This window comes from Lissotriton vulgaris, chromosome 11, assembly GCF_964263255.1.
Source record: "Lissotriton vulgaris chromosome 11, aLisVul1.2, whole genome shotgun sequence".
NCBI lineage: Eukaryota > Metazoa > Chordata > Amphibia > Caudata > Salamandridae > Lissotriton > Lissotriton vulgaris.
Window position 1 is genome coordinate 392,887,729 of NC_141699.1, and position 18,018 is coordinate 392,905,746.

The 18,018-nt window shown below is 45.1% G+C and overlaps 1 protein-coding gene across 9 annotated transcripts in view; it reads left to right on the top strand.

The window, feature by feature from the left end:
- LOC147679851 (calcium/calmodulin-dependent protein kinase type II subunit beta-like) overlaps positions 1 to 18,018 on the top strand; it is a 202,178-nt gene that overhangs the window by 165,241 nt on the left and 18,919 nt on the right. For all 9 annotated transcript variants that reach the window (XM_086943404.1, XM_086943410.1, XM_086943411.1 and 6 more), the window contains one exon: positions 267 to 342. In XM_086943404.1, coding sequence (XP_086799530.1) covers positions 267 to 342 — 76 coding nt within the window. The remainder of the gene's footprint in view (positions 1 to 266; positions 343 to 18,018) is intronic.

Genomic DNA, 18,018 nt, shown 5'->3' on the forward strand with positions numbered 1-18,018 from the left:
TTTAGGTTCTGGTCTTACCTTTTCCATTGGACCTCTGGAGAAAACTGGAGCCTTTGGAGGGCCAAAGGAGTCACAAGGGTTATATTGTCATCATTAGTCAAAGATGCATGGTGTCCTTTCAGCTATCTGTGCATTAATTTGGTGAATTAACATTCTGACTGCCAGACCAGCATTCTCTGGCCTTTCCACTGACCACTCATATCCATCCCTAAATCACCAATAACTGTAGACGTGCTTGTTCTCACCTTGTTCTTCTCTTTTCCCAGCTCGTAAGCAAGAGATCATCAAGATCACGGAGCAGCTGATCGAAGCTGTGAATAATGGAGACTTTGAAGCCTACGCGTAAGTCTTGGGGTTTCAGAGAATGGGTGAATGAAGATACCTTTTTCTCAGGTTTATGTGCATGTTTGTTTTTTTTGTCATTCTCTTTATTAAAGATTTAGTCATAATACAGTGGGTATAACAGTCATGATTCATTGTGAAGGTTTCCATTACCATGTACTGATCTCATGACATGAAGAAATTCCCAGGCATCAATATTATTCAAAGCGTTGATATTGAAAGTACCCTCAACAAGGAAAGAAGACCAAATTAATAAAACAAATAAACTGAGAAACAACAAATAGCATCGGCATGCAAATATAACTGATATGTGTTTGATTCAGTTCATCACATCAAAGGAAGACAACCTTCATGGTAGTGAAGTGACATTTCAGCCATATGATAGAGCAGTATTTGTGATCTACAAATATTGAAATAATAGTTGTTCTTTTGGTATGAAGCAGGTGTGTTGTCATCTAGCTTCGCTGCAGTGGCACGAGTGCACCGATATTGCATCAATGTGAACCCAATATCTTCTGGCCGTGATTGTATAGGCATTAATTCCCAGTACAGGGTGAGCTGGTCCTGGCAGTACACCGCATCTGCAAGCCTGTGTGTTATGCGTGGCAAAGCATGGCGACCCCATCTTATTGCCAATCTGCACTTAGCCAATTGTAGGAGAAGCGCAGTCAGTCTGCGCCTGTCCGAAGGTACCTCTTGCACGAATACTAATAGTGCTACCGGGGGAAGGGGCGCTCAAGGGGCCATCCCAGAACACTATCAAATGTAGTAAAAAATCTCCTCCCAGTATGTAGAGATGCCAAGCCAGATGCAAGAAATCTGCTTCTGAGAAAAGGCACCTATTACAACGAGAGTCTGTACTGAGTCCCCTTCTCACCATTCTCAATGGGTGTAATATAATCTGTGAATGAATTTGAAATGGATGAAGCAAAGGTGATAATTGGGGGACAGAGCATGTGCCTGTGTGCAGCAGTGATGCTATTGGGCGTCAGTCAGTGGTGGTGGGATGTCAATAGCCCAGGGTGCCCTACTACTCAGGCGTGTATTGGTGCCAATGTTTGCATGCTAGTATATAGTTTCGTAACGAGCCAACGTGGTGGTGGTGGGGGGCAGGTTAAGAAATGCTTCTAGCACCTGAAATGTCGGCGGGCATCGGGGAACATAGTATGTAATGTGCGAATAGCGATGCGGAATTGGTAAGATGTAAATGTATCACAAAATGTGGCAGTATCGGCCTGCAAGGCGTCCTGTGGTGCTATGAATGTAGCGTTAAGATATGCAGAACTTGTACAAAGACCAACTTTCCACTTGAAACAGCCAGGATCGGAAAGTGGCAAAGATCATGCTACCATCAGCCTTCAAACTGTGGGGAAATCTTAACAGATAATCCACCTTCTGAAGCAAAACAAGCATATGTACATACGTTGGTGCCTGGTGCACAGTCTGCTATGTTGAGTAGAAATTTGTTGAGACAATTCTGTCTAATAACTCAAGGCTGGTTACAATACTTAGTAAGTAGTACGCAGAATATTTGCCCTGCTGGAAACATTTTCTACGGTACCAAAAAATGTATGTGGCGCATACTGGATAGAACATGTCAACTGTCACCTGCACACAGATTTACTCTTCAGTACAAAGATTTATAATATGTACAATACCTCTACACACCTATGGTGCTTTAGGAACACATCCGTTTTGTAAACACTTATACCCAGTACCTGGACACAGGCTGTACAAAATTAGGTAGAAAAGTAATATGGTAGCTACCAGCCACTATGTAAACTATGAAACAAACTAGCACATCACCAGATGATGTCATCAGTGATGTTATAAATGATATCATAGAACATGTCATGAGTGATATACTATGTGAGATCATAAGCAGTGCATAGCAGGGAATATCTATTTTTTTAGTTCAACACGTTAATGTTATCTCTGATATATTCACATAACAAACGTTCCTTTAATCTTATTTTTTTTTGTGAAAGTTTTCACTTCCTTTTTTTAAAAACAAAGATCTTTTTTTTATCACACCTGTAACTTTACTTCAAACTGGGTTTTTTCAGTGAATTTCTAGTTAACGTAAATATTTTATTACCATAAGTAAACCCAACAGGGCCTTATGTTTTTCAAAGGGAAGTGGGTGCACGTGGGCCCCCTCCCTGAGCCTTCTTTGTTTTTTAAATAAGGGGGAGGGGGCCATTTCCCACCTCACCAAGCTCCATTAGGCCCTGGGGACCCCATCCTTATGAGACTTTGTTTAAAAAGAAAATGTATGGAAAGAGAAGCTTCGCGGGCAAGCAAGATGGCCGCGTAAGCTCGGAGCTCCGGAGACCCTCCGACCCTCCACATATATCCTGACTGAAATCCTGATCCACGGTGGTGGAATCTGGTTGGTGAATGGTCGTTGAGACGGGAGCCGCTGTCCGATCTAAAATCCGACGCTCCTGGACGGAGTTACACCGTGCCGAAGAATCGTGCCAGAGACGGACTATTGTCTCTGTGATGGCCGACGACAAAGACACTGCAACGCATGAACGAAATGCTTTATGAGTGACTGCTACGCCGGCCAGCGGAGCAAGCGAAGTTGCGGAGTGGTCTTTCGCTGAACAACTATCGGAGACCGCTACGCTCTGTAACCGCTTTGCATAACCGGAGTGGCCTTGGTGTGCCACCCTTTGTTCGGTCCCCCGGCTCCAACATGGCGGGCAAGGGCGAACCGGACAGGACGGCGAGCCGAGTTAGTAGGAAGACTACTCAACCCCAGTCGAATAAGATTGATCGCTATGCCCAACAAAGGATCTCTCCGAATGCGGCTGCCCGGCCAAAAGACTCCCTTCGAGAGGGATCGCCAGACACGTCGGAGCCGACACTTAGGGACGTCATGGGCGCCATAGCTGGCATCAAGACGGAGATGCACAAACAGCATGAGGTCTTAACGCACAAAGTCGACACTCTGGCGATCGACCTCAACCTGATTAGAGCTGATTTGGGCAAGACTAACGATAGGGTTAAATCGCTGGACATCAAAACTGCCAGCCTCATAACTGATGTCTCGGACCTGCAGACGGAGGTCCGGGACCTGAGGTCCGCCAACGATCTATACTCGAGGCGGCTGGAAGATTTTGAGGGACGTGCCAGGCGGCAGAACGTACGAATCATCGGTGTACCGGAAGGGGCAGAGGACTCGGCCACTGATCTCTTTGTGGAAGACTTGATACAAACTCATCTGGCCCCTGCGGGCCTCAGCCGTTTCTTCTCAGTAGAGAGGGCCCACAGAGTACCGGGGGGGCGCCCAAAGTTGTGCCCCACGGCGAGACCCATTATAGCACGGCTGTTCAACTTCAGAGACCGGGATGTGATTCTGCAGGCCTCGAGACGTAATGGGCCCCTCAAGTTTCAGAATGCTGATATCAACTTTTACCCGGACTTCACTAGGGCGGTTCAGCGCCAGCGTCAGAGCTTCGCAGGAGTGAAGAGACGTCTCAGAGACTTGGGGATGAAATATTCGATGCTTTTCCCTGCGAAACTACGTATCGAGCATGATGGCCGTGCTCTATTTTTTGACATGCCCGAAGTGGTCAGTGAATGGCTGGACACCTTGCCGCACAGACAGGAGGAACGGGAAGATCGTTCGGAGGGCGCCTCGGGAGGCCCTGAGCAACAAGAGTAGACTTCACTTTCACAACTCTGACAGTCGGTGGCCCTGTCGACAATGGCCAATGACACACTGCCGCACTTTAAGATGTATATCCTTCTTCCCGTTATGGAGGGTGGCGGGGGGGACTGTGTGATCTCCTTTCTCCTCTAGGGTCTTTCTGTAGTTTAGTTAATGGGGCGACAGGCACACTGCTGGTTGGGGGGGCTTTTTAGTCTGATGCAGGGGTGCAGGGTGGGGGGAGGTTTGATTGTTGGATCTGTTTGTTATCTTTCTCTCTTCTTTCTTCTTTTAAGGCAAACCAAAGACTGTTCTATTTCCGTTTGTGTAACTGATACCTGTCGGGGGAGGCAAGGGCCCACGATTTGATGATGGGGGGTAGGAAACTAAAAGTGCTGTGCTGGAATGTTAACGGTTTGGGTGATCGCATTAAGAGAGTGGTGGTTCTACAACTGTTTAAGAGATGTATGCCTGACGTTATTCTGCTACAAGAGACACACTTGGTGGGAAATACGTGTCAAGCGCTTAACAGGAAGGGATTCAAGATGGTGGCACATTCAGGGTTCTCCTCAGGATCCCGGGGGGCGGGTATCATGGTGCGCGCGTCTCTCCCACTCGAGATTAACTCTAGCATTATTGATGAGAGGGGGCGGTACGCTGCTGTCTCGGGGAGATGGGAGGGACGGTCTTGGTTCTGGTTTCAGTTTACGTCCCCCCTGGGTTGCAAAACAACACTTTTCAGGATCTTGGAGGTGCCATTTTGAGCCTACTCGAGGGGTTGCTTATTGTGGGGGGCGACTTCAACTCTGTTTGCTCGGGGACCTTGGACAGATATCCGGTCAGAGATCTCCGAAGTTCGCAATCCTGGCTACCCGATTTCCTGGACACCATGGGGCTGATTGACTGCTGGAGGCTTAAGCATCCTACCCAGAGGCAATATTCATTTCACTCCGGGGCACATGGTAGTCTTTCTAGAATCGACTATATTCTGGCCCTAGCGGCCCACGCTTCGGCAGTTTCCGAGGCCCGATTACTGGCGAGGGGCATCTCAGACCATTCCCCGGTTTGGGTGTCCTTCGACTTTGATATTGTGGTTACCGAGCGGGTGGTCGTAGTCAATCCGTGGTATTTTCGCAACCCGAAGACGCGTGGACTCATGGCCAAGGCTATTGAGCTCTACTTTGCCGAGAACGTGGGGTCGGTTGCCTCGGCCGTCACCCTGTGGGAGGCGTTCAAGACAGTCTTGAGGGGTGTGGCGCTCTCTCTTATTGCGGATGTCCGGAGATGCAGAGATGCGGATGTGGTTCGTATAGAAGCCGAGATTAAGGATCTGGACTCCCAGCTGGAAGTCTGCCCGACACCTGAACTGCTCCATATCCTCTCGCTTAAACAGTTGGAATACAGAGACCTTGTCTCCTACGCCGCCAGGACCATGGGTAGAGAGCAACAGGGTAGGATCTACGACGTCGGAGATAAGGCGGGCAAGCTTATCGCTTGGCTAGACAAAAAGGAAAGGGCTAGTCGGGTGGTTCCAGAAGTGTTGGGGGAGTACGGCTTGACTGTCACCGATCCGAGTGCAATAGTTGAGACGTTCGCAGACTACTTTGATACCATTTACACTTTGGTCTCTGACTGATCGGAGGCCGACTCCGGAGAGCTTTTGCCGGAGATGGACCTCCCGTGCCTTTCGGAGACGGACCGGGATGACTTAGATAGGGAAATTACCGCAGATGAGATAGCCCTCGCTATTCGCTCCCTTAGATCTGGCAAGGCGCCCGGTCCCAATGGTATACCGGTTGAACTTTATAAAATCAAACCCGATGTTGCTTCTCTGCCCCTGCGGAATATGTTTCTGGAGGCGCGGGAGAAGGGCATGCTTCCCCACGACCAGAGGCTGGCCACCATTGTGGTCATCCATAAGGAAGGGAAACCCAGAGACCTGTGCCGATCGTATCGTCCCATCTCTCTGTTGAATGCTGAGCCTAAGATTCTGGCTAAATTGCTGGCCAACCGTTTGATTGGCGCAATTAGCGACTTAGTGCACCCGGACCAATCGGGCTTTATTCCACACCGCAACACTGCCCTTAACCTCCGGAGACTCCACGGAGCCCTTGCCAGGGCTCACACACTCAGAGAGCAGGCCGTCCTGGCGTCCTTGGATGCCACGATGGCGTTTGACTCCCTTGAATGGAACTACCTATGGGCAGTGTTAGCGAAGCTCGGATTTGGTCCGGAATTCGTGGGGTGGGTCAAGCTTCTGTACGCCGGTCCGCTGGCCAACGTAGCGGTCAACGGCCGTGTTTCTGCGTCCTTTGCTCTCCACAGGGGCACCAGGCAGGGTTGCCCCCTGTCGCCCCTGTTGTTTGCATTGCCGCTTGAACCTCTGGCCGCGTGGTTACGACACCACCCTGATATACATGGAATCCGTTGGTCCCCTGGACTCGAGGACCGAGTGTCATTATATGCTGATGACATCTTGTTGTATCTTACCTCTCCTTGTAAGTCACTTATTGTGGTGTGCGACTTGCTGCGCCTCTTTGGCAGACACTCTGGCTTGGTCATTAATTGGTCGAAGTCGCACCTGTACGTTCTGAGAGGGGGGACGCCTCGACTTCCAAGGGACTGTGGCATACAGGTTGCGAGACAGGGTTTTAAATATCTGGGGATTTACATCTCAACAGACCCCAAGACACGCTACATGAACAACTTGCTTCCCCCCCCTCGTCCGTGACGTAGAGGGTTGGCGTAAACTCCCACTCTCCCTTCTTGGGCGTGCGGCACTATTTAAAGTTATGTCCCTGCCCAGGTTCCTGTATGCTCTACAAAATACCCAAGACCCGGTCCCAGCTAGTTACTTTAGAGAGATCGAGAGCTTGCAACGTGCCTTGCTCTGGGATGGCAGACCACGCATAGCCATTACGAAGCTCACGCTCCCGTGGTATGACGGGGGTATAGCATTGCCTGACGTCCGCAGATATTACTGGGCCTCCCAGTTGGCAGCCCTAAACCACGGCCTTTACGGTCCTGTAGAAAGCCCGGGCTACGCCATGGATCGGTGGCTCCTGGATGACGGGAAATACCACAGGGCGTTGTACTCGAGATCTCTGGATGGTCGAATGTCTGGGCCAACGAAAACGGCAGTGCACATATGGAGGACGATCACGAAGTCGCAGGGGTGGAAGGGTAGGCTCACAATGGCAACACCTCTCTACGATTCTGAGATACTGGGTAAATTGTGGCACACCAAGGGCTTCGACAAGTGGGACATGATTGGCATATCCAAGGTGGAAGATATGATGGTGAGAGGGGAGGTGAAATCTTTTGCTCTCCTGCAAACGGAGTTCCAGCTGGGCGGAACGGAATATTTCCGGTACGCTCAGCTGCGTCACGCACTTCTGGCGGTCATGCCGGAGGGCGAGAAAATCCCTGGAGGATAGGGTACTAGACGGCCATATGCCTGATAGCGCTATCTCCTTAATCTATAAAACACTGATTAACGTCCGCACTGATCTCCTTTTGGGGGTGAGAGACCAAAGGTTACAAGACGGTATAGAGCTTGATGATAAAGACTGGCAATGTGCGGTGTCCTCACCCAAGGAAGTTGCTATCCCTGCCAGGCTGCGGTTGGTACAATTAAAAATTCTACATAGAGTTTATGTTACGGGTCCCAGGTTAATACACATGGGGCATTCAGTGGATGGCCTCTGTAGGCGCGGCTGTGGCGCTCTGGCCACCTTTATGCACATAATTTGGGAGTGCAGTGCGATAGCGTCCTACTGGAGGAGGATACATATGGTTATGAGTGAGGTGACCGGGGTTGAAGTGCAGGCGGAGGCCCGGCGCTGCCTCTTGAATATCTGGGGCCCAACTGATCACAATAACGCACAATCCCAATGGGTTACCCTGGGAAATATGGTCGCAAAAAGGGACATTGCACAGATGTGGGGAGCGAGAACAGCCCCGGAGGTGGTACAGTGGAAGGCCAACATGGATTGGTGTATGTTCCGAGAGAAGACGGTGTACGTGGCCAGAGGTAAACCCAAAAAATGGCGGAAAATATGGGGGGCCTGGAATGAGTATAGGGGTGACATTTGCATACCACCTGATACCGCCCCACTGGAGGAACGCCTTACTCCGTAACCCATACCTCCAACACGCGTCCTGATTGCATAGCTATTCCATGTTTCCTCTCCCCCTATGGTTCTAATTATTAGTACTGCTTTTTGATTGTATCTGTGGCTATTGAGCCTAGCCGACTCCGGGATCAGGCCCGGTTGCACAACTGTTTTAATTGCCTTATTTCTTAGCACTGGTTTTGGTGCTTTCTTTTCTGTGTTTGTTACCCTTTTTATAAATAAGAAAATATAAAATTACAACCTTGAAACGTTCTGGTACCTTGCTCCTTGCACACTTAACTTCTGGTTACTGATTTGCTGCCTAGCCTCCGGGATGTAAGGCTAAATAGCTGTGTGCACTGATTTGAAAACAAAGGTTTTAAAAAATTAAAAAAAAAAAAAAAGAAAATGTATGGGGTGGGAGGCCAAAAGGCTTTTGCCCGAGCCTTATTAGGCCATGGGGACCCATCCCTCAGAGCTTTTTTTGTTTATTTAAAGGGGAGAGGGGACATGCAGCCTCCCTCCCGAACTCTACTGGGCCTGTGAGCCCCACAGCCTTTTTTTAATGAAGGGGGATAAAGGCCATGTGTCTCCCATCCCGAGCCTGTTTAGGACCTGTGGGTCCCATTCCGCCAAGCTGTAAAAATATGGTAAAAGTGGAGGGGGCTGTGCGGCCCCGTCCCTAACTCTCTTTTGGCCTTGGGGGCCCAGTCCCCCAGGTCTAATGTTCAGGACAGGGGAAAAAGTCCCTGAGTCCTGTAATGGCTGCCAGCAAAATGTTCCTCATGTTGGTGGCAGCCAATCAGAGCGCTCGCTCCCACAGGAGCAGGATGGCCCAAGGGAAATAAAGCTCTGTGGGCCAATCAAAATGCTCTTATTTTTAAATTGGTGCACCCGCAAGAGTTTCTCGAGAATCTCACGGACCCAACTGGCCAGATATGCAATTCATTGTTCACCTTAATTTCTCGAAAACGACTCCATGGATTTACACCAAATCACAAAAAGCTCACTATGTGGACCAAGATCTAGCTTCCTGCCAAATTTGGTGTATTTCCGTTCAGCAGTTTTTGCTCTCGCCTTGTCTAAATAAGTCTATGGAAAATGCATGCAGATTTTGTGTTTTGGAACTCCCTTTTTAGGTCGCGCATTCGGGACATCTTGTATATCCTTTAGTATATACTTATTGGGTCGAGCATTGGAGACCTCTTGTTTATACTTTAGTATATACTTGTATGTATACTTATATGTATATGTACTTTGTGGGCTCTGCGCTAGGACTTGTCTCCTTCCGCTTAGGGACTTTTTTTCCTGTTCAACTGCTTCTATTTAACTGTCTTGATAGAAAACTACCAGCAGAGGTCCGTAAAATACCAGAATTGCTTTCTGCTGAGGGACATTATTTTGTTAATTTTTCTGGCAACTGGCTCTATTTAACCCCTTGATAGAAAGTGACCAGCAGTGGTCATTAAAATACCAGAATCACTTTAGCATTCTCTAGATTCCAGTCCATTGAAATTGTCTTCCACGAGAAACCCGTAGACAATATTTTTTTCAAATCTTGTATTTTCAGTGATATGACCACCGAAGGCCCTGATTTTATATTAAAAACATAGCTTTGAACTATACAATTTCCCGCTGAAAGGCAATATTTCTCTCCATGTGTTCCCATACCTGGCATGTCACGCAGTGTGGTGCTCACTTTCCCTTCATGTTAAAGAACAGTAGATGTTTCACACCCAGGCTAATGTTCTGCATAGCTAAATACATATAAGGTCCCAAAGGCGAGACCGATTGCATTACAAACGTTTGTTTTCTCTCCTCCGCTTGAATGATCACCCCGTATCTTTCCATGCACAAACTAGTCGAAAACTAAGCACCTTTTTGGAACGTTTTGTGAAAATTCGTCAAATGGTGCCAAAGTTATTTGCAACACAAAAAGCTTTTCCTATGGAACAGCTGACCTAACTATACCTACCTAGTTTCAACCACCACAAGGTAATGTTTTCAAATCAAATAAGCGTAAAACATGCCAAAGAAGGCTACATTTATGGATTTTTTTATACCAGCTAGCCAAAATACAGACCAAACAGTGTACTTTAAAGTAAAAGCAAAGAAGTAGGGATGGCCTGCAATGCAAAGCATACACAGAATTCAACACTACTCCTTTACGTACCTTGGAAGGCTGTACTAAGCCTTCTGGGCCAGCACTGTGTCAGGTAGTTTTTTTCGACACCCACTTTGCAAAGAAGCCCCCAAACACAAACCTGGTTATGGCTAATTGCTCCAGGTTTTGGGTGTTTTGGCTTTCATTTGACATCTTAGGACTTTTCATATCTTTTTCATCATTAATCTGCAGTAACAAGGTTTTCCCATCACTTTTGTAGGACATCATCATCCTGTTCTTTTTTCTTCTAAATAAATACTCATCTGGTGGAAGGAAATGTCAAGGAATGACGACTATAATGTGTGTTTGTCTTCCTGACACTGCCCCACTAAAGATTGTGGGATTTGTCAGAAGATGTCCTATGCAGAGGAAGAGAGGGACAGGGAAAAAGGATATGCCTCAGGGATAAGATGGGGAATATTGGTCAAATGGCATCACATGCATTGTTCAATTCTACCTCTGAGAGGAAAAGTCACCAGTCCTTTCTATTGCACCCATGATACATCTTCTACTACTTCTGGAGATGAGTGGTCAGCTACTATCACTGGCACTTCTGACCTCTCTGGATGTTGAGAGGGTCTAAAACTAGCCATTCGGGGTCAAGAAGCAAAGGTCGATGTCTAGACATACTCATATTTCAACGCCAAGAGGCTCAGAGTAGTCTGGGTCGACGTTGAGGCACCTGTCAACATTGAAAGACAGTTCCATGTTGAGGGGGCTCCCCATCTCTGAGACAGTTCCACCTGCCCCATCTCCTTTGAATGCAGATGAATTGGTGAACACCGTTTCAAGGGAAGATGATGACCTATTCTAACCAGATCAGTGCCAAGTTCTCCCTACAAGGTCAACCACAGCAACCTCACCAGCCTTCTCCAGTGGCCACATGTACATCTCTCTTATACAGATCTATTACTTAGCCTTCCAGGATGATGTGATATTTCCAGTTGACCATATTTGCGGTACCATGGATACATCACCATCTTTGCGTTTCCACATGAGCTTCAGGAAAGAGGAGCCGGAACATGTCTCTATGCCGATATGGTGTGCACTATTCTGAGTTACCTGATCCAAATCTTCACTTCGAGAGTTAAACTCTATATGTAGTTTGCCATCTAATTGGTGTGATTTGGTTACTGACTTTCCAAATTTAGTTCGGTCTCTGTTGATAATCTGGTGGCTTATCAAGAGCTCTCAAATAGAGCTGGAAAGAAGTACAATGTACAGACTACCACACCTGAAGTCAGTTCTTCCATAATGTTTTTAACCCCTCCAGAGAAAGCCTCCAGCTCTCCATACTGTCCCTTAGGTTCCTTGTCTCTTACAACCTAAGACGGATACATGTATAACCCAAGGTTGCAAGAAATACTGTGTACTCTGCTTCCGACATTTGTCATGTAGTTTCGATCATATACTTGTCTAGGACTCAATTTGTTTACCCCACAAGCAGAGCAAAAAATGCTGAAATTGCCATACATGTGCAGAGACCTTCGGGTTTGTGGGTCTGCAGAAGATGAAAAAGTTACTCTGCACACAGTTTTAATCATTCAGACAGCAAGGGGAAGCAGCACTGATGCATTGTTTTACTGGGAAAGACAACAGCTGGAACAGACACACCAGCAGCAGCCCTTTCAGAGGCAAAATCATAAGGAAAAAAGGCAGTGGATAAAAATCTTCTGATACCATAGGAAAGGCATATGCATAATAACCATCATCTTGCCTCTACCTCCAAGTACCCTTGTAGGAGGGAGTGTTTTCAACCATTTCCCTGCATGACAGGAATTTGCGAATTATCTGTTGGTGCTAGATAATGTGCAGAATGGGTACAAAATCAGGTTTTCCAACACTCCCAATGATATTCCACCAAGGAGTTCAAATCCGGTAATGCTGGACCTCTGGTCTGAGAGCCACAACAAGTGTGACATCGAGGTTCAATAGGACCAGAGCCAAAACAGTAGTTCAACCAAGGAGTGCTCCTGCTTTTTCATAAAAGGGTCCATTTGAGATTTTGTCTTATTTTACATCTAAAGAAGGTGAACAAGTGGGGGGAAAAGAGAAAGATCCATATTGCTTAGTAGTTAAAGCTGACTCCTGTGCAATGGGAATAATCATTTATCTTTATCTGGACAATGTGTTAATCATACCTTTCTTTCATGCCAGATATCTTCAGGACAGGCAATTAAAAGTACACTTTCTCTTCGTGCTCGTTCCTCAGAATATAAAGAAATGTTTGTTCTAACACAGAATTCCATACTGAGGAGTGGTCCTGGACACAGAAAAGGGAAGCACGTCTCTTTTTCACAATAGAAATCTTTCCATATATATGTAATGTGTACAGCTTCACATAAGTCAGTCTCCTTCAGTTTAGCAAATGTCTAGGATCCATGCCCTGTCCACCTCTCTAGAATGGGATGCGTATATCAGTAAGCCAACATCAAAGAAGGCATGAACATTGTGCAACACGCTGAATCTCAGAAGACACAGGTTACTATTTTGGTGGTTGTAGAGGAAGGGAGATTGGGATACTAGTGTTTGGTACTGGGCTGATTCATAGGGAGATCTAGCTAGTCACTTCACTATCAGACAGAAGGATGCCTAGGGCATGAAGGGCAGAGACAGGATAAGAAGTCCCAGTCCCAAAAACTTAGTGCCTGACAACAGCAGTTAATGGGAACACTTCTCTAAGCTCACATCCCTTCTGGCGTTGCTGCTGGTTTTGATTTCTCTGCGGACACTTTCTGTCTTTAGGTTCCTTTGTGTATTTCCTTATTTTACATGCTCAAAACCTCTGCTTAGTGCTATATTCCAGATTTACCTCTCCTTCCATATGGCAGCTAAGCAGCATACTCCAGGTCAGAGTTTCCATTTATTGCCTGCCTTCATTCTGTTCATATCTCTGACTGATTCCAGTTAGCTGGGGGACAATTTACAGTGCACATATTATCTTGGACGGCAAACATGGTCATTTGTATGTATTCACAGTAGTGGAAATGAATTTCCTTTAACATACTTTTCCTCCCCTTTACTTTGAACTGGCTGTGATCCCTGCTCTTGAAAATCTCCAGTCCCATACTCTGAAGCTCCAGAGGAGTTGCCTGCTAAATCCTGTTTCTCTCTCTTCGCATGCCTGTTATCCCACCATGGGTTTTCCTTTTGCCTTGATTTACCAAGAATAGGGTTTTACCATCATGGGTAGAGAGCAGAATTAACATCCACATCTAGAGCTAATCTGGCAGTAAGATTACATATGAGACTGCTACAGGACTGTTTGGAGGAAGAGTAGTGTCAAAAGTCAGCAAATTGGGATGACAAAATACAACAGTTGGTGCACTCTCTGTAGTCCCCAAGATGTTGGTGGAATAAGATTCTCCTGGCCGGAGTTCCATTCATCCTCTGAATCTTTAACAAACAGTAATAACAAACATCTCGCTGGAGGACTGGAGTGCTCATGGACAGTCTGAAAACTTAAGGGTTGTAGTTCCCTGTGAAGAAGAGATGCCACATAAACATGTTTATTAAGAGGCTTCACATAGCTCTTAATTGATATTTATTTACCCTTGATGAAAGCAGAGACTCAGGCCCTCTTCAACGTTAGATGGATAACCTATTCACTATGTATTATCTGAACAAGCAGGGAGGGACGAAGCCTAGGGTGGTCTCCCAGGAAAATCAAGCAATTTGGCATTTATTTTGCAGGAGAGAGGCATTCAGTTGATGGTGGATCGGATTCCTGGACCCCAAAATGCAAAGGTGAATGAGTTGAGTTGTAGTTTGTTAAAAGAACAAAAATGAGTTTTAAACAAAGAAGTGATAATAGACATATTTTTTGGGGACATCCAGAAACATAATTGTTAAATACAGAATAAAGCGCTAAATGCCCTCTTATGCCTCCAGGTTTCTATACACTCGTCCCCTAGATAAAGTACTTTTGTTGAAAGGATTTCTCTACATTTTTCCTTGGATCCTACATTTGTGAAGGTGATTACCATGTTCAGCTAAGCAACACGAAGATGATTCTCATTATTCAAGATTGGCCTTACCAGTGGTGGTACCAGGGCATTCTTCAGATGGCCCTTCTGTCACAATATAGGTTGACAATCAGGTCAGATCTAGGTCTTAGAATGCTGGAGCAGAATCACCCATCCCAGCCTTCCATTACTTAGCTTGACTGACAGGCTCCTGCGGCCTCACGGTAAGGACACTTGAAATTCCGAATGTCTGACCCGCCAATCCAAAAGAGGTTAAGTGTCCCTCCAGAATGTCTTCAGGCGAATTCAAAGGGAAGAAGTTTTGCTTATGGTATCAGGAAGCAGACAACCCAGAGAACATGCCAGGAAGAAACAATGCTACCTTATCTTCTCTATCTAGTTGGTTTACTGAATTATTTTATCTGAGTTATTAGGCTGTTATCAATCGTAAATCTCTTCAGGTATTTTTCTAGACCATTTTCCTGGCATGCCCCCATTTCTACATTATTTCATTGATTAAGTATTTCCTTGAGGGGCTTATGAAAATGTTTAGTCTAATTAAGTCGCCTTGTCCTCCCTTTGAATTGAAAATGGTCCGCCTACGTTGATGGGTCCTCCTTTTGAACCTATGCACAAGGCTGATTTACAAACCTTTACTTGGACTGCTCTGTTTTTTTGCAGTGGCTATTATCTCTGCTAGAAGGGTGAATGGGCTTCAGATTCCATTTCCAGATTTCATCATAGCAAAGTGTCCTTAAGAAATCATCCTTTATTCTTCAGAAATCTTTTTCTAATTTTAATATGAATCAGACCACTTCCTTGCCTATTTTCTTCCTAAATCCAACATCCCTGGTATAGAGGTCTGTGCATACCCTCAAGGTCAAGAGGACTTTGCTTGAAATTTTCTGATAACACTAAAAGGATTCATAAATTGTCAGATACCGTACTTTACTGACAGGCATGGATTCCTGTTAACAGACCATAGCAGGTGGATAGTTTCTTGTATTATTTGTTATGAAAAAGTTAATAGGTCCCTATCAGATGAGCTTAGGGCCTATTCTGTAAGAAGTAAGGCAGTGACTGATGTTCTGATGAGAAACGTTCTCATTGATAAAAGGTAGAAAAGAATAGCAAGCTAACCCACCTTAAACACACGTTCTTGGCAACAGAAATTAACTCATTGGGCAAATGAGTTACAAAGCGAAGCCTGACCCAGCAAAGTATCTTTCTTGGAGTCAAGACAATTACGTTTTGCAAAAGTATGGACTGACCTCCGCCACAAATGCCAGAATGAGCTTCTCTCTCTCACTGTCGGGTGATGGAAGCAAATCCAAGACCCATGACTTCCTTCGGGGGGAGAGGGGAGGGGGAAGTGGGGGATTAATGGTTGTTTCTCCCCCTCACTTTATTTTGATTCTTCCTTTTACAGGCATTCTTTCAGAGTTGACTACCCTGATGCATAAGTTGCACAAGTTCTCACTTAGGGCCATATCTATCAAGGAACCAATTTCCGATTCTGTAATAGCGATTTTTAAGAAATCGCTATTTCAGATTCGCAAAACGGTATGTATCAAGAAAAACGCATTTTTTTTTGCGAATTCTTGATATTCCTTATTTGCAAATTGAGAATTCGCAATTAAGGAATACTTTCCCATTCATTTCTATGGGCCAGGAGGCCCATAGGAAGGAATGGGAATTTTTTCTCAATTTGCAATTCGCAATTTGCTAATCGCAAATTGAGAATAATTTCAAGGGTGCGGGGTGTCCAGAGGACACCCTGTTGCACCCCTGAAATAAGCATAGGTGCACATGTGGTGCACATACATGCCCTAAGGGCATGTATGTGCGTCACATGGCACTTTAAAAAATGTGCATTTTTCAAGGAATTCGCAACTTAGCACCAACTAGAAGTTGGTGGTAATTTGCGATTCCTTAAGGTCATTTAGCAAATGTTTTTGCCTTCTTACATTGCATTTAAGAAATCGCAAAATTTGCTATTCCTTAAATGCAATCGCAAAATAAGGAATCGCAAATTTTGTGATTCCTTATTTTGCATTGAATTTTCCTTCATACATATCATTTTGCGAAATCGCATTCGCAAAAGCCGAAATTCTGCGAATTTCGGCCTTTGCGAATGCGAATGTCAATGATACATATGGCCCTTAGATACCAATGTGTCTCAAAATTACAAATAGCAAAATATTATTTCTCCTAAGTCTTTGTAGTGGAGAGGTCATCCTGGAGCTTATTCATTGTCATTCATCTCATCTAGTTCAGCTGAATACTTATTGATTGATTATTGAATTGAGTGCAAACTGCTACGCTATTGTGTCCCGATGAATAATTCAGCTGCAAAAGTCTAAAAATAGCAACAGACCAAGAGAACTAGATTATAAAATGTTATGTGCTGAGATGTCTTTGTGAAACACCATAGGAACCGAGGAAGGGAGAGTGTTCAAAAGGATTGCAACTTGTACCAGACAGGATCACCTCCTTAGGCCAGCATGGCAGATGCTAGGAACAGAGAGGAAGATCTAAGTGGGCAAGAAGGAGTGTCGTCTTGGAAGCCATTGTGTAGGAACAGTGTTGCCATTTTGAAGTTTGACAGAAATAAAGTGACATAGTGCACTTACACTAAAGTTATTCCAAAGGTACCATTTTTATTTTTATCTGATGAAAAGACTAATTTACCAAGTTTCTTTCCTTCAACCAGAGCGGAACGCTTATTGCAATCCTTAAACATTAAAATACGTTATATTATACTATTATAAAAGTTACTTGCCTGCAACTACCTGTCAGCAGCATTACTTTCATTCATAAATTCACATTCACCCACTCTCTTCCCCTTTCGTGCGGCTGCTAAGTACTCCATATCAATCTATAAAAATTACATAGGCAAAGCCTCAGGGGAGGGTTCAAACCCCTTTTTCTTCCACCTGATTGATTTGCCTTCAGGTCATGTAATGAGGTGAATGCGCTTTTAAATGCCCATTCAGGTTTTTCCATTTGTATTCAATACCAGTTGGTGTATTGAAACACTGATATGATAACATTGACTATCAAAGATTCCCAGCCTGATGTAGATTATTATTTCAAGCATGCTTCCCCATGAAAAATACCAATGCTGCAGAACTGAAGTTAAAGGTAAGTAACTTTTGCTCATCACCATTTCAATTATCAGGTGATAGGAACCTGAGTTCCACAACAATCAGATGTAGTGAAAATGACCTTAGGTCTCATGCATTCTGTTGTTCCAATTGCATGTAGTTTCAGCTGACAGCTTACACAAGCCACCTAGCGTGCCAATAGGATGAAGAAAAATATCTCCCTCCTTAGAGGATTCTGATTGCCGGCAGCCTCCGGCAATACTGTCTTGGTTGTCCGTCGCTACTCTGTCCCTCATATCTTAAATAGAGCCCCAATACAGTCAGTAACTTTATTTTAGAGATTAATGATTAATTCTCCATCCAATCTTATGTCATAACTTTTCGTTCTGGGGGCAGTTTTTAGGTACTCTGTCCCCAAATTATAAGTCATAATATGAGTGTTTCTGTGAGGATTCTCATGATGGGTAAATAGGAAAAAAAGACTATAATAGAGGGTAGAAGCCTGTGGACAAAGCTGCACATCTGATACATCAACTTGCAAAAGTAAACAAAGGCCAGAAACACGCAGGCAGAGTTGTAAATGTCTTGTTATAAATATTAAAAGGATCCCAGCTGTACTCACAGGAGCTGGTTGGCAGCAGCAACAAAGTTCTAGTTGACATGTAAG